At 45.1% G+C, this 26,070-nt stretch overlaps 1 protein-coding gene across 2 annotated transcripts in view; it reads right to left on the minus strand.

Annotated features, from left to right (window-relative positions):
- Positions 1–26,070, minus strand: part of LOC144782903 (sodium/calcium exchanger 1-like) — a 369,404-nt gene that overhangs the window by 89,699 nt on the left and 253,635 nt on the right. The window contains exons 1-4 of one of the 2 annotated variants that reach the window (XM_078662151.1): positions 5,031–5,057; positions 2,644–2,724; positions 1,214–1,313; positions 349–351 (exon numbers count right to left, since the gene is read on the minus strand). In XM_078662151.1, coding sequence (XP_078518277.1) covers positions 349–351; positions 1,214–1,313; positions 2,644–2,724; positions 5,031–5,057 — 211 coding nt within the window. Of the gene's footprint in view, positions 1–348; positions 352–1,213; positions 1,314–2,643; positions 2,766–5,030; positions 5,058–8,499; positions 8,607–26,070 lie in introns of those variants that run through there. The other variant, XM_078662150.1, reaches the window with a different exon arrangement.

Genomic DNA, 26,070 nt, shown 5'->3' on the forward strand with positions numbered 1-26,070 from the left:
GACAAATCAGTGCTAGTCAAGTGGCCCTGTCAATGCATTCAGCCTGAGGGTCCTGAAAACAGGCTCACTGGACCATGACCCCGAAGCCAATGAGAATTCACGGTTGATTTGTGAATTAGGAGGCACGCGCTCATAGCGCTGTTCTCCAAGTCGGAGTCTTTGATCCATACTCGAGATGATCATCTAAATGCGTGCTTCAGCGGCCAGCCCACAGGAGCCCGTAATTTATTTATGGGCAAAAATGATTTTGTTGGCGGGACTGAGCATTATCGATCCGCCGTGCTTGAGCGATTTAAGTGATCATCCAGTATTTATGGGATTAGCAAATGCAGTCCTGCTAATGATGACCCGCTGGTGGTTTTGATGAATTTTGAAAAGGGTATTCTTTTTTTAGTACTGCTTTGCATGGACTTGCTCGTTTTGTTTTATAATGGATGTTAAGGAGCAGCGAACGGTTGGCGGACTGCAAGGGCAAAAGGGACTTCGATGGATGGTGCAGAAATTGAGGCCGGATATGTCTGAAGATAGGCCTGTCGGGCTACTAGAGGGGGTGGTAACCTCACATTACTCAGTAACTTCTGGCTGACTCCCTCTTAGTGGGGTCCTCCTCAGATTCTCCTCTATAAAAGTTTCTGATTAATGGAACAGTTGTAGGGTTGCGATTGCCACCAAAGTACTCGGGTGAGACCTCTAGACACAAGAAACAGCAGTGGAATTTCAAACTATTAGAAGTCTCCAGAGCACAATGGAAGTCTGCATTCGAAACTGAATGTCACTAAGGGGCATATTATCAAGGGCAGGTGTAAAAATTATCGACGTTTTATCGGCAGGAAACTGACGATAAAACGGCGATAATGGGCTTGATAATACTCCCTTGTTAATTCCCATAGAAGCCCATGTTCTGATGTTAACATGGGCTTCTATGGGAATTAACTAGGGCGTATTATCAAGCCCATTATCGCCGTTTTATCGGCAGTTTCCTGCCGATAAAACGTCGATAATTTTAACACCGGTCCTTGATAATATGCCTCTAAGTTCCAAGTGTGTGCCTTAACATGTCTCCACCCTAGGTCCTAGCACGCCTCCGATGAATGCCTGAAGGAGCCCTGGAGATCTCTCAAGGGTGAATGAGACTGTCCAGCCAACACAAAAGTTTCAGCTCCATCTTCCCACTTTCCTCAATCCCTTCCTACTCTCCTGCCGCGTGACTTACCGGCACTGACGGTCACCGCGCTGACAAACTGCTCCCTCCAGCTACTGCTGCCCACCACAAGCGCCAGGTTGGTCTTCTTGATCAGCTTGTCCACGGTACTCTGGTGGGAGAAGCAGAAACATGGACATGAACAACTAAAGCATGCCTTGGAAAACCAAGACTACGGAAGCCTGCCTTGTGTATGTACTGCCGAAGCTCCACTGAAGAGCGTGAGGCGTGTGACGAGTTGAACGATCAAGACTTCATGAAAGTAAGCAAGGGGAGACATTTGTAAATCCTACTCAGGTGTACAAGGGTGTGTGAGGTGGCCCAACATATTGCAGTCCGCCATTTTGGAATATGTAAGAGTGTGGAGAATGCATGTCCATGGTTGTGGAGGATAACTGAGACCTTAATGAAATGCCTATTGCCCACCTTTGTTTGACAGACAAGGGATTATTCTTATCTCTGCCTGCCATTTTTAACTCAAGATATGTTTGGAAACCATCCCCATCTACCTTATATATAGATGTGAAAATCCTTCATTATGGTCCTTTGAAATATACAGCTAGTAAGTGAAGGGGTGTCTCTATTGCTTTTGGGAGATACCATCTTGGCTAAATGCTGATGGTAAGTCTCACTCATGGGAGAGCGGTAAAAGGGGTGGGTGTCTTGAGAAGTCATGCAGTGAGGCAAAATGCAGATGCAAGTGCAAATGACAGGCTCGCGGAGGCGGGTTTACCAAAATGCCAGTAGAGGATTGACATAAAAGACTCTTTAAGCCACAATGACATTACTGTATTGCCCCTTCCTTGTTCTACCATTGGTTCCCCTGACAATCTGCTGTGTGTTGCTTACTGGCTATGGGTGGGGCAACGAGTATAAACCACTGGATGTAATCAGGACTGACCTTGAGACCAGGGATGGCAAGGGCAGTGCCAGGGGTGACTGGCAGAAGCGGCTAGCCATGGCCACCATTAGCCGAGGCTCACGGACAACCCTGTCTGCGGGAATGGTCACTAAAGGGATGATCTGACAGTTCAACCAAGCAGCAAGGAGGCTGTATAAAGTCAGCAGTTTGGGGAGAAATCTTTTAACTATTTTTAGATCTCTTATATAGAATATCGGTGAGGATCCACCCCTTTATCGATAAATGTTACCCCTTGGCTGCCTGACTTGTGCTGCTGCTTTACTCTCAAAAGTTAGCATGTGGACCATTTGGCACTGTTTGTCCTGTAACCACAGTTTGCTCTCATGACCCAAAAGCACAGGACCTCCCTGCAGAATGTGGTAAGGGGCTCCTGACACTTCCAGATCTCACAGATATGTATAGGTCTCGGGCTGGAAGGTGAGCCCCCTGAAGTTTGGGAGGTGCCCTCACCGCAGGGACTCCGTTACTCCCCTGCCCTGTGGTGTTTAAGAAGTCTATTTCGCCAGAGGGTGGCACTTACCTTGAACTCATAGGACTCCTCGATCACCACCTCTAGCCTGGTGTGCTCCCCGAGACTTGGGCACCCCATGCGGGCGATGTCCTCCTCGCACCCCGGAGCTGGCTTGTTTTCGTTAGAGTCACCTGCGGCATGGGAGCGGAGAAGAGAGTGAGTACCTGGCCGAGGTTTAGGGTGGCTTGCTTGTAGTTGCACATTTTATTTTAAGTTCAGACATAGCTTGTTAAAGTCCCTCGTTCTCTGCCTCATAGGACTCTCCATGCTTCTCCAAAGGCCTACATCCGTCCTTCGTTTCTTGTCTCTCCTCACCCAATCTCCCTTACTTCATACCTCATCTACAGCGGCCTATGAAATAGCTTTTATATAGCGCAACGTTCACTCCAAGGAGTATCTTGGCGCTGATGCAGAGGGAAAGGGCACTTTCCAGGAGAAAGAGAAACTGGCATAGTCTCAGATGATTGAAGATCAGCGAAACCACCAAGCTGTATTCTCTGGAATACCAAAGATCCATGGGCCATATTACCAAGATGTGCGTTAAAAAACGCACATCACACATTTCCCTATCGCCGGCTATCACCGGATTTTATCGCTGTGTTAGCACGTCATTATCAACGCGCAACACATAGGCGATATTTAATCCGGCGATAGCTGGCGATAGGGAACATTGGCGCGTGAAAACAAGCGTTGTTGTCACGTGCTAATGTGTGCCTTGATAATATGGGGGGGGTGGATTCAGCTTTATGATCCACACCCCCATGTTATTAATGCCTAACGCCTGATCAGTATTTGTAAGTAAAGGGATGCACACCTATTTCATTTAAACCACTTCGATATTTATCTATCATTTAATCAAACTTTGTAACAGTTGCGTGCAGATCAGTTTGTGAGGCATGCCCTACTGCCACTGGTTAAGATACTAGTGAGATGAGGGACTGAATAGCCCCTATGCCGAATGCACAGCTTCGTGCCGCGTTTTAGCGTGCACATTTATTCAAAGTTTTTTATCCAAAAATCTTCATATTTTCCAACGTTAAACCTTCTTCAAACTCATATTTCTCAAATGTAAAATCACTCATTTATCCCAAAAATCCACAAACGGGTCAAGTGCTGATTTTCAAGTTTCTTGCATTCAAACAGTGCCGATCCGGGCCTTCTAGAAAGACACTTCTAATCCTAAAAAACAGAGTTTCATGCACACGATGCAGAATAATGATGTTGGCACCTAGATTACAGTAGGTTAGTGGGAGAAGGAGCGAACATAGCGGCGAGGTAGAAAGAGTCACGGGTAGGAGCACTAAGATGGCTGTTAACGTGGGTACATTTCCTGAGCACAAAGGATTCTATGTTGGGTGACTTAGTGAAAACAGTGCGAAATAAAGTGGGAGAATATTGTACAGAGGATAAGTCATAGAAATAACGAAATGTTTACTGTATTGCATGTTTATTGAAACTCTGTTTTTTAGGATTAGAAGTGTTAATGATCTGTTTTTATTATTATTGATTTATAGAGACCCCCGAAGAAGGGCATGTAGAGGCCCGAAATGCATTGGGTTGTTTTATCTGGAAAATGAATAAAACTGCTTGTGATGGACTTCTTGCATCTTTCGCATTCTTTCTAGAAGGCCCGGATCGGCACTGTTTGAATGCAAGAAACTTGAAAATCAGCACTTGACCCGTTTGTGGATTTTTGGGATAAATGAGTGATTTTACATTTGAGAAATATGAGTTTGAAGAAGGTTTAACGTTGGAAAATATGAAGATTTTTGGATAAAAAACTTTGAATAAATGTGCACGCTAAAACGCGGCACGAAGCTGTGCATTCGGCATAGGGGCTATTCAGTCCCTCATCTCACTAACGCCTGATCAGAGCAGGCGTTGGGGGACCTGCGATAAACGAGTTTATCGCAGGTCTCCTTCTCCCAACGCCTGCCTTTGTAATAGGGTGTTACCACCTCCAACCACATTTTACATGTGGTTGGACGTGGGAACGCCCACTTTGCATGTCATCAGTTATGTTTCTCGCTGACATGCAAAGTGGGCTTGAGGCAGGCGTTAGCATGCCCTTGTTAATAGGGTGCTGGAAGTATCGCCGCTTTCTCGGCACAATTCGCCGAGAAAGCGGCGATACTTCACCTTGGTAATATGGCCCCATATTTTTAAGGACTTCCTAAAATTGAGATTGGTTTGTAAATTAGCCTGGGGGTCATGGGCCCTAGTGCAAGCAATGAAACTAGGCCCCTAGCCGGTATTCAAATACTGCTGTAAATGAGGTGCAGCATGCCTAGTACACCCCTGGAAGCCGGTGTCACTGCACCTGCTACACTAATGTAATTTACGTGTCTCCAAGTTCCTCATTTGCCAGCTTTTGCTTTTTGCCTCCGTCTTTCAACTGCTCTTCTCGCATCTTCCTCATCCATTTAATGCTCTCCCCTCTGTCCCCTACCTCAGTCTTTCTCTTCCCCTGCTTCTGTCTCTCACTTATCCTCATCTCCTCCCTCCCTTCGCTCCTTATTTCTGGTTCCTTTCCTTTTCCCTTGCCCACTTTGCTTGTCCATGACCTTATCTCCTCTATCTTTCTCAACTTTATTTCCTTCTCCCATTCTGTCACATTTTCCCGCCCCCCTCCCCATTCTTTCATCCTCTACTTTGCTTTGAACTCTTTCCTCTCTCTCTTTTATTTTTCCCTTATCCTCTACACCCTCTTTACTCCTCCCCTGAAACGTTAATACTGATAAAGCCCCTGGCATGATATGTGTGTATAAAAATAAATTAATCAGAACAGGCAGCCTCTGAAATAACATTAGTTGGTGCAGGGCAGATTGGGCCCCCTCCCCCTCTGTGCCCCGGTGCATTACACCGGCTGCACCAATGGTAGCTACGCCCCTGTGCATCCATTTTTCCTGTCCCTTCATATCCTGTCTTCTTCTCCCTTCTTTTTAGTTAAATTCTACAGTAACTTCTACTTTCTCTATCCTACAGTCTGCTTTAATTTGCTCTTTCCTTCTATTTCATCTTAAAAAACAACAGTGGCGAGGGCGCCACATTTCGTTCTGCTTAGGGTGCTATCTTACCAAAGACCAGCTTTGCTTCTTACCCTTTCTCTAGCTTTCTCATTTCATCTCTTTATTGCCTTGCTCATCAGCTTCCTAAAGTTCTTCCATTAGTCTTTATCTTAATAACTGTTCTCACCAAACGCTCTTTCCCTCGTCACCACAGCCTCTCCCCCTCTCTTCTTGCTATTTCCCCCTATCTCCCTTCTTCTACTTTGACATATTTCCATTTGTTAAGGTCTTTCTCCTTTCTGCTTTTTCTCTGCCTCTTCTTTGTGATCTTTGTGTCCTTCCCTATCTCCTTGCCTTCCTCTACACCCCTTCTCTTTTCTGCTCTCTCCATGTCTCTCTCACGGGTACATGGGACCAGATGTACCGATATTAGGAATACTGATTTCCTAATTGTGAATATCTCCGAATTGCAATAGGTCACAATTCGAACTACCTCATGAATATTACTGAGATAAGATATTGCAAACCATTAGGAATCGCAGCCATCACAGGGATGGTGGTATGCTGAGGTCAGCCTACCACCATGTTTGTGATTGATTTTCAATAAAGCAACCTTTTTTTTTTTAATGTCACTGCCGGCTCTTAAAAATATTTTTTTTACATTATCGAAGGGTCCCAAGAGGACCCCTTCCCATTTGCGAATGGGTTACCACCACTTTGAGAATGGTCGTAAAGTATTACTGCTTGGCAACCGGAATTTGCTAACAAAATAGTAATACATACCATACCAATTCGTATTTTGGAAGGGACACCCAAAGCACGGCCCTTCCAAATACCGAATTGCAAATGCAAATTGCGATTTAGTAACAAGTTACCAAATCGCTTTTTGCATTTTGTACATCTGAAAAACCAATTTTCTGGTTGCAAACTCCCGATTTGTTTTGACTAGAAAAATGCTTTGTACATCTGGACCCTGGTTTCTTATCTTCTCCTTCTTTCTAGCCATCTCTGTCTCGCCCTTTCTGTCTCCAGCTTGGCAGAAAAGGACTCATAATTTACATGAAAGGGTTGGTGGATAAGTGAATGATAGGATGAAAGGATGGATGGATGGATGTGTGAGTGAAAGGATCGATCGGTGAATGAAAGGGTGGATGGAGAGATGGCCAGATGAATGAGTGAAAGGATGGATGTAAGGATGGATGAGTGAAAGAATGGATGGAAGAAAGGGTCGATAGATGTCTGAGTGAAAGGATGGATGGGTGGGTGGATGGATGGTTGAAAGGGTGAGTGCAAGGGTGAATGGATGGATGGGTGAGTGGATGGATGGATGGGTGAAAGGATGGATAGGTGAGCGAGAGGAAGGATGGATGGATGTGAAGGTGGGCAGATGGATGGATGAAAGGGTAGATGGATGGCTGAGTGAAAGGATCGATGGATTGGGTGATTGATACATTGATGGATGGGTGGATGGTTGAGTGAAAGGATGGATAGATGAGTGCATGGGTGGATTGGTGGGTGAATAGAAAGGCAGGAGGACAGATAAATACATGGAAGAGTAGGTGGAAGGGTGTATGGATCAATGGATATGTGCATGGTTGAGTGAAAGGATGGATGGATGAGTGAAAGGGAGGAAGGAGGGATGGATTAAAAGGAATGATGGCTAAATGGATGGATGAGTGAAAGGATGGATGGGGCGGGTGGATGAGTGAATGCATAGATGGATGAGTGAAAGGGTAGATGGATGGGTGGATGTATGGATGAGTGGATGAATGAATGGATGGGTGTGTGGATGGATGGAAGGATAGGTGAACAGATGGATGGCTGAGTGAAAGGATAGGTGAACGGATGGATGGCTGAGTGAAAGGATAGATGGATGGGGGATTGATGTATTGATGGGTGGGTGGATGGCTGAGTGAAAGGATAGATGGATACGTGAAGGGGTGGATGGATGGGTGAATAGGTAGGCAGGTGGGCAGATAAATGCATGGAAGAGTGGTTGGAAGGGTGGATGGATCAATGGATATGTGCATGGTTGAGTGAAAGGATGGATGAATGAATGAAAGGGTGGATGGATGAGTGAAATAGTGGATGAATGGGTGAGTGAAAGGGAGGATGGATGGAGTGAAAGGGAAGATGGCTGGATGGAAGGATGAGTGAAAGGATGGATGGGGTAGGGGTGGATGAGTGAAAGCATTCATGGATGAGTGAAAGGGTAGATGGATGGGTGGATGTATGGATGAGTGGATGAATGAATAAATGGGTGGAAGAGTGTGTGGCTTACTGAAAGGATGGATGGATGAGTGAAAGGGAGGGTGAATGTCTGAATGGGTGGGTGGATGGATAAGCAAGTAGGTCGATGGATGATTGAAAAGGAGGATGGAGGGATGGATGACAAAGGACGGCTGAAGGGATGGATGACTGAAAGGATGGGAGGATGGGAGGATGGATGGATGGCTAGATTGGATTGATAGGTTTGGAGATGGTCAGATAGATTTGGATATGGATGAGTGATGGATGGATGGACAAAATTGTGAAATACAGAATGGTAGATGAAAGAAGGAATGGATGACAGAATGTCAAGGTGAAATTGTGGTTAACAGTGAGTGGGTGGAAGGATGAAAGGATAGATGTTTGGATGGAAGAGACAAGAGAGCCCTTCTGGAGAGGGTAACAATGACACCCTTCACTTGCTTGGTGCCTTAAGAGCTTTGGTTCAAAGTGGGGGTCATTTCAATGTTCTGGCTCCTCCCTTGCCCCTCTCTGACTCTGCTGCACACTCTCTCCCTCTCATTGGCTCCCTTGCACCTCTTTCCATCTGTCTCCCCCCTCCTCTCGCTCTCCCTTCAAGCCTCCGTACCTTGCTTCTGGCCTATCTCCAGCAGCACGGGCTCGCCGATCTCGATGAAGAAGTTCTTGTTTTTCTCGTACTCCTCGTCGTCAATGATTTTGATCTCAATTAATTTCCTGCGCACAAGAGAGACAGACAGAAGAAAAAGTCTTACAGATCTGATACGTTCCTGAATGTCTCCGGTAACTAAGAGCCATTAAACGACCCCAAAGACCCACATATGTGATTACTGAAAAGGCGCAGAGGGCAGATGTCACATCTGCAGCTGAGAGAATGTTGAGGATGTGACAGTCACCTTCAGCACTTCCCTGGGGCTAGAATGCTATACAGTGTGTACACAGGATTTTGTGTAGAAGCTGATGTGAATTAAATGGCCCTGGATGGGTTATGAAGGTCTGAATTCTAGAACCTGGGGGCATGTTATCAAGGGGGGGCGATAGGAAATTATCTCCGCTTTAGCTGCCGTTTTCGGCCGCTAAGCGGCGATAAGTCTATCGCCCTATTAGCAAGCTGTCGCTAACAGCAATTAGCGACAGCTTGTAGGCGATAGCGAGCGGTTTGGGGCCCGCTTTGCATGTAAGCGATATTTATCGCTAATGACATGCAAAGTGGGCGTACCCAACCTGTTAGCGACTGAAAGCAGTCGCTAACATCGCTATCGCCTATTACCAACACAGGCGTAGCGATGGAAATATTCGCGCTAAGCGTGAATATCTCCAAAAACTAACGCCTTCTCAGACCAGTTCTTAGCCATTATAGCCAATGGGAGGTGGATATAATGGCTAAGACCCTGTTAGCGATAATGCGTGAATATCGTTGTATTCTCAGCGATATTCACGGATTTTGCCGCTATCGCCGGGAATTTTATCGCTTTTGAGATAAACGTTGCTAATAGCACGTTATCTCAGCGATAAAATCCGGTGATTCGCGGCGATAAAAAAATTGCCGCTAAGCCTACTTAGCGATACATATCGCTATTTGTTGATAATATGCCCCCTGAAGTACATTCTCTGAAACCCTGCTGAGTGAAGTTCAGGCTACATAAAACAGCAAATAAATAAGGAGGCAAACACGGTGTGCCCTGTACTCTCCTTTTACTAATTCAATACGTTGATTAGCCTTATCTGTCCCCAGCGTACTACAAGAACAAGCCTGTTCGTCCAAGTACATTATATTATAATCACTCCACCCTGTTCCTCCGAATTCATCATAACCATTCTCATATAGAGCAAATGATAATCGTAGGCCATTCTGATGAAGAGCCATGCACCTGGTTCACAGGTTGAAACACATTGACACATTGAAAGAGGACGCCCACCTCTCACCAACATTGGATCTAGAGAAAAAAACTAGGAACTCTGGGGCTTATTATTAAGGAACTGAGTTAAAATTATCTCCGCTTTAGCGGCAGAAAACTGTCGGTAAAGCGGCGATAATGGGCCCTTGAGAATTCCAATAGAAGCCCATGTTCACAGCAGAACATGGGCCTCTATTGGAATTCTCAAGGGCGTATTATCAAGCCCATTATCGCCACTTTAGCGGTAGTTTTCTGCCGCTATAGCGGCGATAAATGTAACGCCGTTCCTTGATAATATGCCCCTCTATACATTAGTCTGCTGTTTTCTCTCTCTGAGAGGCCTCCTTCTTGGATCAAAATTTACAATACCCATTAAGGCCCTTGGAAACTACTGCAGTAATCAACATAGATAGGGATTCCCCTCCTCCCCTGCATCTTAATAGGTTTTGGGTCCATACCATCTAACAATGTATATGAACTTGTCATCAATATGAAACTAACATACAGTTATAAATAACACAAGTCTATCGGGTGTGTTTATATTTATCACAGTGAAAGAGGGCGTTTTCACAGATGCCAATTATTCACATTTACTCTATACATTTTCCAACTCGCTTTTATGTTGACATCACATTAAATGGTTGAAATACTTTGTGGAAACTTTTTTTATTTAGAAACTCGATGTGATTTTTCCAGCCGAGGTCACCACTAATTCGTGTTGTTTAAAGATCAGTTTGTTTTTGACTTGATGGTTGGAAAGATTTTTTCATTTGTTTACCTATGTTTACCTGGGGCCAAAGGACCCCTTTTTAAGCCTTAATCGGGTCCAGCCCCGTGTTGGTGGGCAGGCATCTCTGATCTTCACCAGTAATTAGCATTGTTGATATTGGCAAAGAGGCTGATATGTTTTTATACTGGGGATATAGAGAGTTTTTCTCTTGGTGACAAAAAAATGCACAGGTAAACACTTCTGGGCTATTTTACAAGCCCCTTGCGCCGTCGGGGCGTCACTTTTAATATGGGGAAAAAGTGACGTACCGGCCGCGCAAGAAGCTTGTAAATAAGCCCCTTCACTTTTAAATATGTATTATTTATGTATTTTATTTTAGGAGTTTTATATAGCGCTAGCTGGACCCAAGGGTATCGGAGCGCTTTACAACAAGTAAATTATATGGATTCAGTGCCGGAAATTAGGGCGGTTCGTCTGAATCTGACAGCTATTACTGAGCTATATCCGGGATCCACCTCGACGTCAGTGAAATGTGCGCACTTTGTCCGGGAGCAATTTGCCAGCACACAATCTGCGCACACCTGGGTCCAACACAAATGGCTCATTTAATAGTCCATCAGCAATCGAGGAGATAAAGGCTCTTAGCTTGTCACTTTCCAAGTGCTTGAGTTGAAATATGATTTGAAGGCAGGTGTTTGGTTTTCCTAGTTCCCTATGTAAGAGGTAAGTGGGCATTGCATGAATGTCAGATATATTTATCTTTATGAGTAATTACGCTAATAATCATTTCTCTAGAAGTTAGAAATAAACCACACAAATTACAATCCAAAGGAACACTTTTTAGCAAAATGAGATTAACAAAAAAATAAGACAAAGACACAATTTAGGCTTGATACTTATCCCTTGCAGTTTCATCCAGCTCCTTGATGCCGGTTCAAAACTCGCTGAGCTATATTACAAAATTATAACGTGTGGCCTGTAGGTAATACAAGCCTCCCTGCTGCAAAAGCAACAACCCACTGAGCTGTCCACATAAAATACACATATGTAACCTGCATGTTATACGTTGTGTTTTGCAGCTGGCAATTTATTAAAACTCGACACTATTAATTTATGATGAGTAAAACTTGGAAACAGACTGGATTGAGATTTCTCCAGAAAGTGTATTACCCACTAGTTATCTTACTATTATTATGCCCTGGAATTTGCTGGGTACACAAAGGTATTTGCATCGTCTTAAGATATCTCAAAATGTAATGTATTTCTAACCTACCAAGTAAGATCTACTATCCATTGTGTCTTTGCTGTTAATTTCTTTGGGCAGAGTTTTCAAAAATAAATGTGTAAAGAGTCTGTCACACTCTGTGGCTCATTACTCCGCCGCCATGACTCCAGCCCCTTTCTGCTGTCACCCTTTGATCAACATTTAAATTACACCAGGATCATTTAAATCCATTTCCAGCAATGAGCATGAAGCAATTTTGAGTTGCTGACTGCTGCGTCTTTTGGTCCAAGTGGCGTAAAACCATAGTATGCTTTTCTCAATTACAGCTGACTGTAACCTCAGAGCAATCCGGCATTCTGCACGGGAAACAACCATTACAACGCGGCTGTTTCCATGCATGCCATTACAACTCATGCATTACAACGCAAGCTCCATTACAATACGCAGCCTTTACTATGCATTTTGTTTACTAAGCATATGCTTTTACCACGCATGCTATTTACAACGAATTTTGTTGTAAAGGTGTGGATGGTAAAGGCATATGTGTAGTTACTATGGGTGGAAACAGCTGTGTTGCTAGGCAATCCACATTGTTAGAGGAAACTAACAGCCTTATTCATCAATGGGCCGTTTTGCGAGCCCCTAATAGCGATTCATAGCGAATCGCTATTAAGGACTCGCAAAACGGTATTCATGTAGGAATTGCTAAATAAATAGCGATTCCTACACATTCCTTATTTGCAAGTAGCAAATTGCTAATCGCAAATAAGGAAAAACTCCCCATTCATTCCTATGGGCCAAAAGGCCCATAGGAATGAATGGGGAGTATTCCTTATTTGCGATTAGCAATTAGCTACTCGCAAATAAGATAGCGATTTAAAGGGTGCCAGGGGTGTCCAAAGGACACCCTGTAGCACCCCTTAAATGCAAATTGAAACAGGTGTTGCGCACACACATGTCCAAAGGACATGTGTGTGTGCAACATGCAACTTAGAAAAATGCTTTTAAAAGCATTTTTCTAAGTTTTTGCTATTTACCGAGAGGTCTGACCTCTCGGTAAATAGCGGCCCAAAATTGCATTTTCGCAATTTAAAAATGGTTGATGAATTGCATTTAAGGAATCTCAAATAGAGATTCCTAAAATGTAATTCCTCGCAATTTAGCGAATTAGCAATTACAGATTTTTGCATTTGGGATGATGAATCCCAAATGCAAAAATTGCGCTCGCAAAGGGCCAGATTCTCAGATTCTGGCCCTTTGCGAGCGCAATTCGGCTTGATGAATCAGGCTGAAAGACTCTTCCGCTTCCTCAGGACGACGTGCACCGCCCCTCGGATGGGCTGCTGTACTAGGAGAGAGGTAAAGGGCGTTGGGCCTGGGTGGGAGGCTACTATTTTAGGGGTTGGGTTAGGAAAGGCTGGGGAACGGAGGGGCGCAGGGGTAGTGTTTTAGGGTTTAGAGTAGGAGAAGGGCTGGTGACAGGCTGGGGGGAAAACTGGGGTAGTGATTTACAGCTAGATTCATGAAAGGTAATTGTGCTCGCAAAGGGCCAGATTCTGAGAATCTAGCCCTTTGCGAGCGCCATTTTTGCATTTGGGATTCATCATCCCAAATGCAAAAATCGCTATTAGCGAAATCGCATATTTGCGAGGAATTGCATTTAAGGAATCTCTATTTGAGATTCCTTAAATGCAATTCATTAACCAATTTTAAATTGCGAATTCGCAATTTCTGGCCGCTATTTACCACGAAGTCTGACTTCGTGGTAAATAGCGAAAAAAGTAGGAAAAAGCACTTTAGTGTATTTTTCTCTGTTGCATGTTACACACACACATGTCCTTTGGACATGTGTGTGCGTAACACCTGTGCAAATTTGCATTTCAGGGGTGCTACAGGGTGTCCTTTGGACACCCCTGGCACCCTTGAAATCTCATCCTTATTTGCGATTAGCAAATTGCTAATCGCAAATAAGGAATAACTCCCCATTCATTCCTATGGGCCTTTGGTCCATAGGAATGAATGGGGAGTTATTCCTTATTTGCGATTAGCAATTTGCTAATCGCAAATAAGGAAGATGTAGGAATCGCAATTTATTTTGCGATTCCTACATGAATCCCATTTTGCAAGTCCTTAATAGCGATTCCTTATGAATCGCTATTAAAGACTCGCAAAACGGGTCTTTCATGAATCTAGCTGATTGTGTTTAGGTTAGAGGAAGAGTTGGGGGACAGGGGTGTCACGCAGGAGTAGGGTTTTAGGGTTAAGGGCAGGGGAAGGGTATTTGTTTAGAACATTTGGGGGACCGGGGAGGGGGGGCGCCAGGTACCGGGATAAGAGTTTAGGGTAGGGGTCAGGGAAACATGGCACGCATATGCCTTTAACATACATGCTTTTACAATGAAATTCGTTGCAAAGGAATGCGCGGCATATTCGTTTAAATAACATGGGTGATAAAGGTTTTGTAATGAGATTCGTGTTGTAACGGATGTATGACATTGCAACGCATACTTTTACAACGCCTACCTTTACAACGCAGTTTTTACAACGCATTCCATTGCAACTCATAATGCTTTTAGGCGCTGGATAGTGAATAGTTTAATTTACTATTCCAACTCCAGTCCCCGTGGATAGTAGGGAAGGTTATTGGATAGTAAATTAACCTATTCCCTATCCTAGAGCGCCCCCCAGAGCAATGCGTTGTAATAGTTTGCGTTGTAAAAGTTGCGTTGTAATGATAGGTCGTTGTAAAAGTTTCGTTGTAAAGGTTGTTTACCGTTGTAACACATGCTTGGTAAAGGCATGCGTTGCAAGAGAATATAATGTAACGTCATATATCCCAAAGGGAGCAGAGCATGAAAGTCCAAGACACAGGCTGAACTTCTGGAAGTTTGGCAGCAACTACCATGTCCTCTGTAGGCTGGAGAGCTGGCCCATCTTGCTAGTGGCGGAATTTTGAACCATCGATTCTAGAGGGTCACGTCAACTAGCCACCTCACAGCTTGAGCAGCCTTGCTCGGTCAAAGCCTGCTAATGTGTCCAGTACAGTTTGAGCTCTTTGACCGCCTCACCTCACATGCATGGGAACGACCATGACCTATTTGGCAGGCGGGAGGACAATGGTATCGAGCAGATGGCCGCCTAATCTGTGGCTCTGCGTGAGGGATGTCACGACACATGCTGGAATAAACGTTCTCAGAGATGTCTAGACCAAGTGGCGTGAGTATGATACAGGCCCGGAGTTAAAGAAATTATAGCTAATATCTTTAGGGCTTTTCTCATTCTGAGGATCCCAATGATAGTTCATTATACAGAATGGTGGTGGGTTGGAAGAGACAGGCTCCAAGAGGGAAGCAGTGTGATTGTGGATAGCAGGGCTGGCGCTAAGATTCCTGGGAAATGGGAGAGAAAGGGAATGTGCGAGTCCCCTCAAATGTATATACGACGTGACACCTCAGGAAATTACATCACAGGAACAGTGGCGGCTCCTCCGCTATGGTGGAGAAGTGTCGCCCCACTGCTCTTTATAGCAGTGCAAAAAAATGAAATTATAATAAAGTGATGTTATTATCGTTTTATTTTTCACTGCCAACTAGGAGCCAGGTTAAGGTGGTGCGGGGTGGGGCTGGGCTGGCCAGAGCAGAGGGGTTGCTCTCCCTAAGTACGTATGATGGTAACTGCCATGCAAACTTTTCATGATCTCCACCAGGCTGTAATGCAGAGCCTGGGCTGAGAACATACACAGGCTTCCAGTCCCTTTATGAGTACTGAACCACGGCGCTCAGACCAATCACAATGCTACTGTAACGCAGCCTCGTGATTGGCTGGGAGAGTCTGGGAGCCTGGGTGCTTCCGTTATTTGCTTCCAGTGCTGAGAGAAGAGGACGAAGGAGAGGAGAGAAGGTGGTGGTGTTCACAGGTAAGTGTTTTTGGTTTTTTCACCACCCCTGTGCCGAGGCAGCCGCCACTAAACAGGACGTGCCATAATTTGTCTATTATTCCACTGTCATTGTTGAAGAAACTTTGCAAGAAGCAACTTTCCTGGTGCGGATATCAATAAAACAATAAAAAGATAAATAGCAACCTTACAGTTCTATTGAGTGGAAATATATTATATTAGTTACATTGGGTGGAAACGATTGTCCCAGGTCTCCCCAAAACAGATATCTTTACTCCAATGTTAATAGTTTTTACATATTAGTGCATTATTAGGTGTGTATGTAAGTGGAACTTAAATCCCTCAAATCAAGCTGAAAGGCAGCATAGAGTTGTACACAGTCAAAAGCAAAGACGCATCCAACATGTTTTAGTGGGCGTGGTTGGTTTGTTGACCATTACTGCATGAAAACAAGGAAACAGTTGAAAATCGCTAGAATTCAATTAAAGGCATCACTCACGTCACTGTACCACTAAACAGTGGGATCTAATATGATGATGAACTTCTAAAACATTTACCTTTTTATTTGAAAGATTATAAAGCACAATCCAGATGCAGGAAAAGAGTGGCAGAGTGCTGTTAAACAAAGCATTATCATTTAGGGTTTTGTCTGACAGTGATCAGCATTCTGGGATTTTTTTTAGTCCAAACCTACATTGTTAAATGTGATATGGAGGCTAAAAGGGTTCAGGGGCATGTGCCTTCAGCCTTGGCTGCAAGATCCCTATCAGCACCTCTGCAGCCATTAAAAGGTCAAATACTAATTATTAGTCTGCTCTGAGGTTTCTCCAGAATAAGTTTCCCTTTGTATATTAGCATAATGCAGATTCAGTTAATAGTTTTGAGATATAACTCATTTGACCTGCATACAGCAATTTTTCCCAGTTTTGGGGTACATCTGGAAGGCATAGGTCCAAAAGCAATTAAACGACGCTGTAAGCCTGCCTCACTAACCAGCCCTTTTTCTTGGCCTCACAGCCCTGGACTGTAGCTTCAAACCCATTAGAGGGAGGCTAGAACCCTAGGATTGGCACCTGGATTTTTTCGCCATGTCCACTATTTTCATGTCTGAATAAGAAGAAAAAATCGGATAAAGGTACAAAAGCCATAAACACATGGACTAACATTCCACCCAAGTAATGAGTAGTGTATGAGAATAATGTGTTGATTCCTACTATCATTTTTTAATTTTTCTCTGCGAACAAAAGAGCAAATATCTCAACAGTACTTCATGGAAAATAACTATATTGAACAAATAATCCTTGTTTCTCCATCGAATTAAAATCTTTCAATGTGGAAGTGTTCAGAGTATAAATACAATGGATTATAGAATATGGTGTATATATAATAGAACAGAGAGGCAGATTTACACGCCCCTTGCGACACTTTTGCACTGCTGTTGCATCACTTTTTGTGAGGAAACGGCGGCATAAACAATGCGATACGTTGCGCCCATTTACAATGTGAGGCATCTAGGGAGATGAGTCACGTTGTAAAGCCCTGCGCCACATTATAACTGCGTCAGGTATAATGTATGTAGGGTGGGCGTTCCCACGTGGGAAAGCCTCATAGAATTGATGCATAGAAATCTACAAGATTTCACTGCGCCACTTCCAGGAGGCCACTGCATCAAAACCTTACGAATGCTTGGAGCAGGCGTAAGGAGTACTGCAGTGTATTAGGAATAGGCCTCTCCATGGATTGCTGGAGTTGTGTCATGTTAGTGACACAACTCCAGCAATGCGTGAATTTTGCGCAGACAGATGCATCAACATTTCTGACGCAAATGTCAATCCTTGCGCCATGGTGTGCTGTGTTGTAAATACGCCACATCCATGGTGGCACAAGGGTTTCGCACACAGGCGAAGGGATACTGACACATGTATACAGATGCGTCAGTTTCTTGTAAATAAGCACACTTATATATAAACATAGCTACCACCTATACAAGTAAAATTTGGGAAGCCAAGACAATCTACTTCTCTGATCGTATCTCCCAAGCTCTGACCCTGTTGAATTATTCTGTATTATGTTCAGAGCTACAATATCTTTCAGCTTCCTTATCTACCTCACAACACACCTGACAACCATGTGATAATCCTGCTCCTTTCTTCTTCAAGAAGATTAAACTAATATGTGGCAACATCTAGGCAGAAACAATTTTGACACATAATAATTTTCCTATGAGAACTCACAACATTCAAACTGTGACTACTTTAATCTCTTTCATGCCAATTGAATGAGTCGATTTTCATGCCACTTTCACAAACTGTCAAACTGTCATTGTTTATGCTTACCTAAATTCGTGAATCTTCTTTTACCTGTTCTCAAATCTCAGTTGCTGGACACGTTTAGCTGTTCCCTAGGACAAGTAATTCTACCCATGGTGTGGCAAACTGCCATTGTGACAGGCCTTTGAAAAAACACACATTTGACTCACAAGATCTCAACAACTTTCAACCAATCTCCCCATTTCCATTCCTTGGCAAACATTTGGAAAGCTGTTTTTTAAACAGCTCCAGCAATTTGTCGAAGACAATAATCTGTTGGATGACTTCTAGACTGGGTTCCGGCCAGGACCCAGGAAGGAATAGGTAATCCTATTGATTTTGGAAGACCTTTGACACCTGGCCAACAATCCGGGTATTGGGCACTGGCACGTTTATCCCTGGCAATAGCCTTCAATAATAATATTAATAATACAGAGTTTTATAAAGCGCGAACAGCTACCTCACGAGGAGGTGTCCCGGCGCAATAGCAACAGTGTTGTGCCCGTTTAGGTAGAGAGCTGGAGTCTAACGTGGTGCCTAGCGTGGTTGGGCAAACAGCCAGGTTTTCAGTAATCGTTTGAAACATGCTTCGGATGGAGCCTGTTGGAGAGCAGGGGGTAGCGAGTTCCATAGTGCCGCCACATTGGCCGAGAAGGTGCGTCCACCTAACCTGGCTCTTTTTGCTCTAGGGGTTGTAATGCGTACACTGTTGTTGGATCTAAGGGACCGGGCTTGGGTGTATCTTGGTAGTCTAGCTTTCAGGTAATTTGGGCAGTTGCCGAACAGAGATCTAAAAGCCAGGGTGAGTGCTTTAAATTTTATTCTGCTTGCCAGTGGTAACCAGTGAAGGGAAAGGAGATGCGGAGAGATAGAGTGTTTGTAAGGAATACTCATTAAAAGTCTCGCAGCCGCATTTTGGACCATTTGGAGTTGTCGTATAAGATACTTTGGTAAGCCCAGATACAAGCCATTGGCGTAATCCAGCCTTGAAGTAACTGTGGCATGGATTACAGTTTTTCGGCAGCTAGTTGGTAAAAATCGGAGAATCTTACGGAGATTTCTCAATTTGCTCATGCAGCAACCTGCCACTTGCTGGATGTGTGAAGCAAATGACAGCTTGTCGTCCCACCGGACTCCAAGATTTCTTGCTGAGTGGCTGGGTGAGGGGGCGTGTCCCATCTCTGCCGGCCACCATAGTTCAGATGGTGGAGGGGGGGCTTTTTCCGAAATGCTGCATATTATTTTATGCTGAAAAAACCTTGATTGAAGTGGGGTTGAAGCTGAGCAATCAATTCATCAAATAGAATACATCATTTCTACGTGACCATGAGCAATTGATTCCACATCTAATCAATTGAACTGTGTTCTCCCGCATGGGTCAGGCGTGCTTTTAATCCACTTTCCTGCAACAGGTGGGGGTCAGTTGTCCACAAGTACGCGGATGACACTCAAATAATATTTTGCCTTTCCAATATGAGATTTTGATCAACTGTGTTACTTTAACACACTAGTAGAGGTCTTCTAACTTCCTGAAAATAAATGCTACCAAGATCAACATGCAAATAATGCCCAAAGCATTTCTCATTGCCCCCTCACCTTCATTTATGTAGCCTCCCCCATCCCAATCTTGACATCCATCTCAACACCAAACTTTCATTTGACACACCAGTAATAAAAGTGTCCATTATGTGCTTTGTCAACCTCAAGAAACATTTACCTTACATTGATAGCAACTGACACATACCAGAAGTGAAAGTCTTGATTCAATCTAGATTGGATTATAATAAAGCCACTTAATTAGCCATAACTGAAATATCTCATGACATGATGAGATATTAATATTCCTAACAATCCTGCACTGGCTATCCTATCCTTTTAGAGTTGCTTCCAAAGCCCTTATCATCGTACATACATTAAAAAATCCCCACTGTCCAACCCATCTATCCTCCAAATTATTATTTTAACCGTCAAGTAAAACTTTAAGCTCCACCAATCAGTTCTTAGTAACTGTGCTTACGAGCTAGAACAGTTACATACGGGGGCACGTCCTTCTCCACATTAGCTACCAAATTGTCTAACACTCTCCCAGCTGCTATTATCTCAAAACCTGTTTTGATCAAATACAGGATAGCCATCAACATCTAGTTCTTTAACCAATAACTTCTATTTCTTTCTTTTTAGGCTAGTTAAGTTAAACTGCATTATGAACCTTCGTGTAAGCGTCTACAAACAAGTATCGCACACCATGAAACCTGTGTTATCTCCTGACCTGGGTGCACACACAAATAAAAAGCAAGAGTAATGCAAAAGACCACGGGCATATTACCAACAACTAGCGATATTTATCGCTAAATGGGCTCAGCAAGTTTTTTTTTATCGCCAAGCATCGCCGGATAATATCGCAGAGATAACGTGCTATTAGCAACGTTTATCTCTAAAGCGATAAAATATCCGGCGATAGCGGCGAAATGCGTGAATATCGCTGAGAATACAGCGATATTCACGCATTAACGCCTATAGGGTCTTAGCCATAATATTCACCTCCCAGTGGATATAATGGCTAAGAACTGGTCTGAGCAGGCGTTAGCTTTTGGAGATATTCGCGCTTAGCGCGAATATTTCCATCGCTAAGCCTGCGTTGATAATAGGGGATAGCGATGTTAGCGACTGTTTTTAGTCGCTAACAGGTTGGGTACGCCCACTTTGCATGTCATTAACGATAAATATCGCTGACATGCAAAGCGGGCCCCAAACCGCTCGCTATCGCGTACAAGCTGTCACTAACTGCTGTTAGCGACAGCTTGCTAATAGGGCAATAGAATTATCGCCGCTTAGCGGCGATAATCTCTTATCGTCCTCCTTGATAATATGCCCCCACATACGCTTGAGTACATCAAGAAAGTGGAAAACTGAAGGACTGCATATTGAGCTGCTCGATTTACACCATCACCACAACCCAGGTCACGAGCTTTGTGGAGCAAGTTATATTGTGCACGATTTCAATCAGTCATTCTAGTAAAAATATGAATATTGTTTTAGCAAACCACAACTGGTTAGTTACTTCACACAAACCAAAATCAAGCAGATCTTCTTTGAATGGACATGGCTATGTGCGATCTGAAAAGTCACTGTGCAACAAAGTGTTGAAGGGATTTTGCTCACTGATGGATTGGAACATCATCACTAGTTAGACAGGAAAGTTAGGGAAATAAATTATCCTTTGAACGTAATCAAACGCAAACGTGAGCCCCCCTTTCCTGGACCTCGCAGCGCTTGACCAGGACCGCGTGGTCCAAGGTAGGGAGAGGTCTCCCCTGTGCCAGGTCCCCTTGGTCTAGCGATGGGTGACCAAATTAAGGGCCACCTTCCTTTGGGCCCCAGAGCAAATTGCTTGGAGCCCGTGATATGAATTAACCCTTGCCAGTGAAAAACAGACTCCGCCATCAACCACCCTATCACTTGGTTTCCCTCCCCAGTATGGCAGGCAACTTCCCATTATCACTTTCTAGGACACTTTGGGGGCTTGTGCTTTTATCAAGAAGATGTCCATATGGGTATATACTTTCTGAGTTAATTTAGAGGTCTTATCCCATAACACCCTAAAATAAATTAGGCCCCTAATCTCTTTAACAGATAAAACATGTTGTATAGTGGGAAGGCTATGAGTCTTGAACCAGGCAGCTCTGTGTTGCAATTGCAGTTCTTCTTTCTGGCCAGATTTTATGTTCTTGGGCAAATAATGCTCATGTAGGCCTGATTCAGCTTATGGGCTGGTTGAACATTATCTGCATCTTACAGTTTGATGGTGGCACCTGCTAGTTTAGGACTGTTTCATTCTCACTTTTTATACTCTTCCTTTTTTAGCACCTCTAAAGGTAAACATTTTAACCGCTTCGCTGCGGGCGTTATTCCCCCGCTGTGCTAGGGGGGAGCTCAGCTCGTCATGAGCTACGACGCCCCGGTGCTCATGACGTGCTGCGCTCGTCACTGGTGTATTGGCTCCCGTGGAACGCTCAGCACAGCGGGAAATTCTCCCCACACCTGAGCGTTCCACGGGCCATGACGAGCTGAGCTCGTCATGAGCACCAGAACGCCGTGGCTCATGACGAGCTCAGCTCGTCATGAGCGCGAAGGTGTTAATAAAGTGGCCTGTGTAGGACACCTCCTGTGCTGCACCCGCCCCCTCCCTCTCGTTGGCCGGTTAACAAATGCTGGCCCCTTGCACCTTGGCACAGCGGCTGTCCCCAGTGGCACTAATGGGACGCTGCACGGGCTACTCAAGGCTTCCAAGCTTGCCCGTTTGGCCTGTATCTTTTATATTAGCCAGGTTGCCTGCATCATTCCTTTAGCAAGCAATAACAATGTTTGACATTTGGCCTCCTGCAGGAGATTGAGATGGATTCAGGAAAAACATTTAAAATGAGGGACATTTGTGCACCCTGACAACTTACTACACTGGGCCCATAGAGCTGGACCACGGCTGAGAGGCCCGCGGGAGAAGACCTGCTCCTGGGCCTTGGTTATGAGGCCTGTGAGAGACAGGCCAGAGGGTATCAGTGGTGCCATGGGCAACTAAGGTAAAGGGGTCCCCTCCTGTCCCTGGTGACTGGCCGGGCAGTGAAATTGTTATTATTTTTGAGTTTTATATAGCGCTAGCTAGACACGAAGGTATCAGAGCTTTACTACAATCATAAGTGGGGTATGTTGGCCCTTAGTTCCCCCTGGGCCTTGGTGCACCTGCTGCACTATTGATAGCTACACTTTGGAGATGGTCTCATCACCTGGTCCTCACAGACATTGTCTAGCACTGTGAGGCCCGAGTGAGCCCCTCCTCACCTCCACTACCACTCTCAACCATCACCTAGCTCTGCGAGGCCTAGGGAAGGATGCCCTTTTTCTCTCCCCCTCAGGTGGGGCGCTGGGTCATAGTTGCAAGGCCCTGGTTAAGATTTTTGCAGCTATGATTGAGCACTGTGAGTCCAGCTGTGGGAGTGCTAAAAACAAAGATTATGGGGCTTATTTACAAGCACTTTACACCATTGGTGCGTCACTTTTAACATGGGAACTGGTGCGGGCCCCGTGGTGGTTTCTAAGCAGGGGTCGCTGGGCAGCAGCCCACACGGCTCATGGTTAGCACCAGACCCAGTGGGTAAAGAATTATAATGAAAGAGATGATAAGACAGTGCAAGAGAGAGGAGAATGTGTGTGTAATTGTGTGGTTGCCTACAGTATTTGAATGTGGTTAGAAGTAAGGCAGTTAGCGTAAGGAAAAGAGGAGTAAAAAAGATAAGAGTGTATGGATGAGACAGCAAAAGGTAGCATCAAGAAGAGAGCAGCGGCAGCCGGCATGGCTTGTCGGTGGAGGGCGGGTGCAGGGGTCGTGAGGGGTGTCACGAGAGGGTAATGGGGGGCTGCGAGGTATCGCATGGGGAATGAAAACAAACATCCCTTTAGGCCAGGTCCTGCGTCTCTCCTCCTGCTCTCCTGCCTCCAACTCCAAGATTAGGAAGAAGGCAGCCAGGCTCCTTCCCCTAAGCCAATGACAACACTGCAATACAGCGTTGTGATTGGTCTGAGCTCCTAGAAACGGCGCTCAGCCAGGAGCTTGAGGGGTGGGCATGTTCTCCATGCAGGCTGTAATGCAGCCTGCATGGAGGAAGGGGAAAGTGAGCATGACTGGTTTGGGCGGCCCGAGAGGGCTGGCCAAACAGTAATTGCGCACTTAGGAGTGGGCAAACCACTCCTCCCCTGCTATGAGAGAAAAGAAGCCCCGGCCACCTGCTCGCCCCAAAGCAGCAGGACAACAGAAGCATAAAATGATAATAACTTAAAGTTATTATCATTTTATGTTTTTTCTTCACATTGCTTAAAAGCAGTGGGGCGACGCTCCTCCGCCATAGCGGAGGAGCCGCCACTGAGAGAGAGAGTGAAACGTTGCGCAATGTGAGAACAGACTGTGTAAATAAGAAACAGTGAAATCTAAAGAAAGTGTAGCAGAAAAGAGTCCATGTAACACAGAGGAACCAGGAGGCTGTCTCTTCTCCCGTACAACGAGCAGGAAAGGGAGAAGGTGCATATTGCAGAAAGAAGGAATAATGTGGGGGAAATGGAAGGTGTGGTCACAGGGCACAAGTCCTAAAAAAAGAAGTGGGGGGGGCGCTGACGTCACAACAGGAAGTGATGTCACAAAAGGTAGCTTGCACCATCAGACTCATTACCTCCCTTCGCTCATCGATTGCATCAGAGAAGCCAGCGCATGAGCAGTGTTCTGAATGAGCGCCGCTCTCGCCCCAGAGAGGCCAAAGAGTGAATGTGTGGCTCCATTTGCTCCAGTTATCGAGCTCCCAGTAAAATAAGTGGGGGGACGCCGTCCACCCGCGTGGTACCCGACTCGAGCCCTGTGTGAGCAGGAGAGAAAGAGCGGGAGAGGCCCGCTCCCCTGGCAAGCGCTGACTTCCGCCGTGGCTCCGTGTGGCTTGCCAGTGAGCGCTTGCGCTGGCACCAGCTGAGCAGGATTGGCAGCAACACTCTTACGGCAAAGCCTGTTGGCTGGGGGCTCTGCAGTTTCATCAGTGACCCAGCCTGCAATTGCAGTAGAAGGCACACAGCCACTAATTATGCGGCAGAGGGCCGACCCACAAGTGCCGTTTAGCTATTTGCCCCAACAAATTTAAAGACGAGATGGAAATACCCCAATTATTCGAAGGTGAGGATCACTTACTATCCTAACACCAGTCCTCAAATGTTTGGGAGTGTGTTTATTAGCCTTAAACAGAAGAAATACTGCCATTTCAGTGTGTGAACTGCTTTCGTCAGAGCCCCTGAAATTCAAGGGCACTGACAGATGGGGTCCTTAATCCTAGTTTTTGATAGCAGTGTCCAGCAAGTCTGGCAAGGACCCTACTTGTCAGCTTGCCCTTACTGGGTAATCAAATATTGCATTAATTGAGTTCCCGATGGGCCTCTCACTCTTGGGCAGGCGCCACTGTGTCTGTTGCACTGTTGACAGCTACACCCGTTCCAGAGGAGGCTGGACGTTTCCTGGCCATTCCTCTGCCAGATTCCCCTCCTCAGGTCTCGCTCTTAGAGATGTAGGGGCATATTTACAAGGAGTTAACACCACCAGAATGTCACTTTTCCTGACGTTCTTGTGGCGTTAACTCCTACGCCTTATTTACAAGGGAGCCTTAAGCCTCTTAACGTGGCTTAACGCCAACTTGTAAATAGGGCCCCTATTCAGACAGCACTTAGCGTGAAAGGGGCAGGCAATAGGTGTTGCAGTGGGCGTTTTGCCGCAACATCCATTGCTTTTTGAGGCTACCCCATATTTACAAGGTATGGGGCAGTGCCAAAAATACCACCAGGGATTGCCGGCTTAAAGCAGGCGATATGAGGAGAACTGTTTTATTTCTCCTCGTATTTTCTCTTTCCACATGTGCTGCAGCATGCATAGATAGAGCAAATCGCCTGTAAAGATTGTTTATATGCAGGAAGGTGTCCCATAAACAATTGCCCCTGCAGCGCAGGCACTCTAGCAAAATGCACTAGGGTGCCTGCACTGGCACTAGGCAGCTTTTTTGCCCCAGTGCTAGGGGTAACACAGTACTAGTCACATAACCAAGAAGAACTAAAGTGTAAATCCATACATATTTATTAAAGATTTGCGTCATAATGCACATAGGCTCATTGACTCACTTCATGGGCTGCAGGCTTAGCACACACACAAAACATGCACCTCACCGGCAAAAGCCAAGCCTGCTTCCTTACCACACAACACACAGAAGAGCAGCACGGTGACTTTTTGAGTTTGTGAGGGGCATTACCTGGATTTAAAGAGGAATCGATAATGTTGATGATGATGATGGGGCACGGGAAGGTGTTGCATATATCTGTGGGTGTTAATGTTATCATAGGAAGATAGGATCAAGAGTGCATCTGTTTCATGTGCCATGGATGGAGTAATGTGTTCAGGCGCCGTAGTGCTGAGTAGACATGCGATACTTGGGACTAGAGGCGCAATTAGTGCCAAATTTCGGGGGGGGGGGGGGCTAGTAAAAATTTCGGGGGGGGGGGGGGTAATTCTTCCAGCAATAGGCAGAGTGGAGATGCAGGAGCTCTAAGAAG

Source organism: Lissotriton helveticus, chromosome 9 (assembly GCF_964261635.1).
Source record: "Lissotriton helveticus chromosome 9, aLisHel1.1, whole genome shotgun sequence".
Taxonomy (NCBI): domain Eukaryota; kingdom Metazoa; phylum Chordata; class Amphibia; order Caudata; family Salamandridae; genus Lissotriton; species Lissotriton helveticus.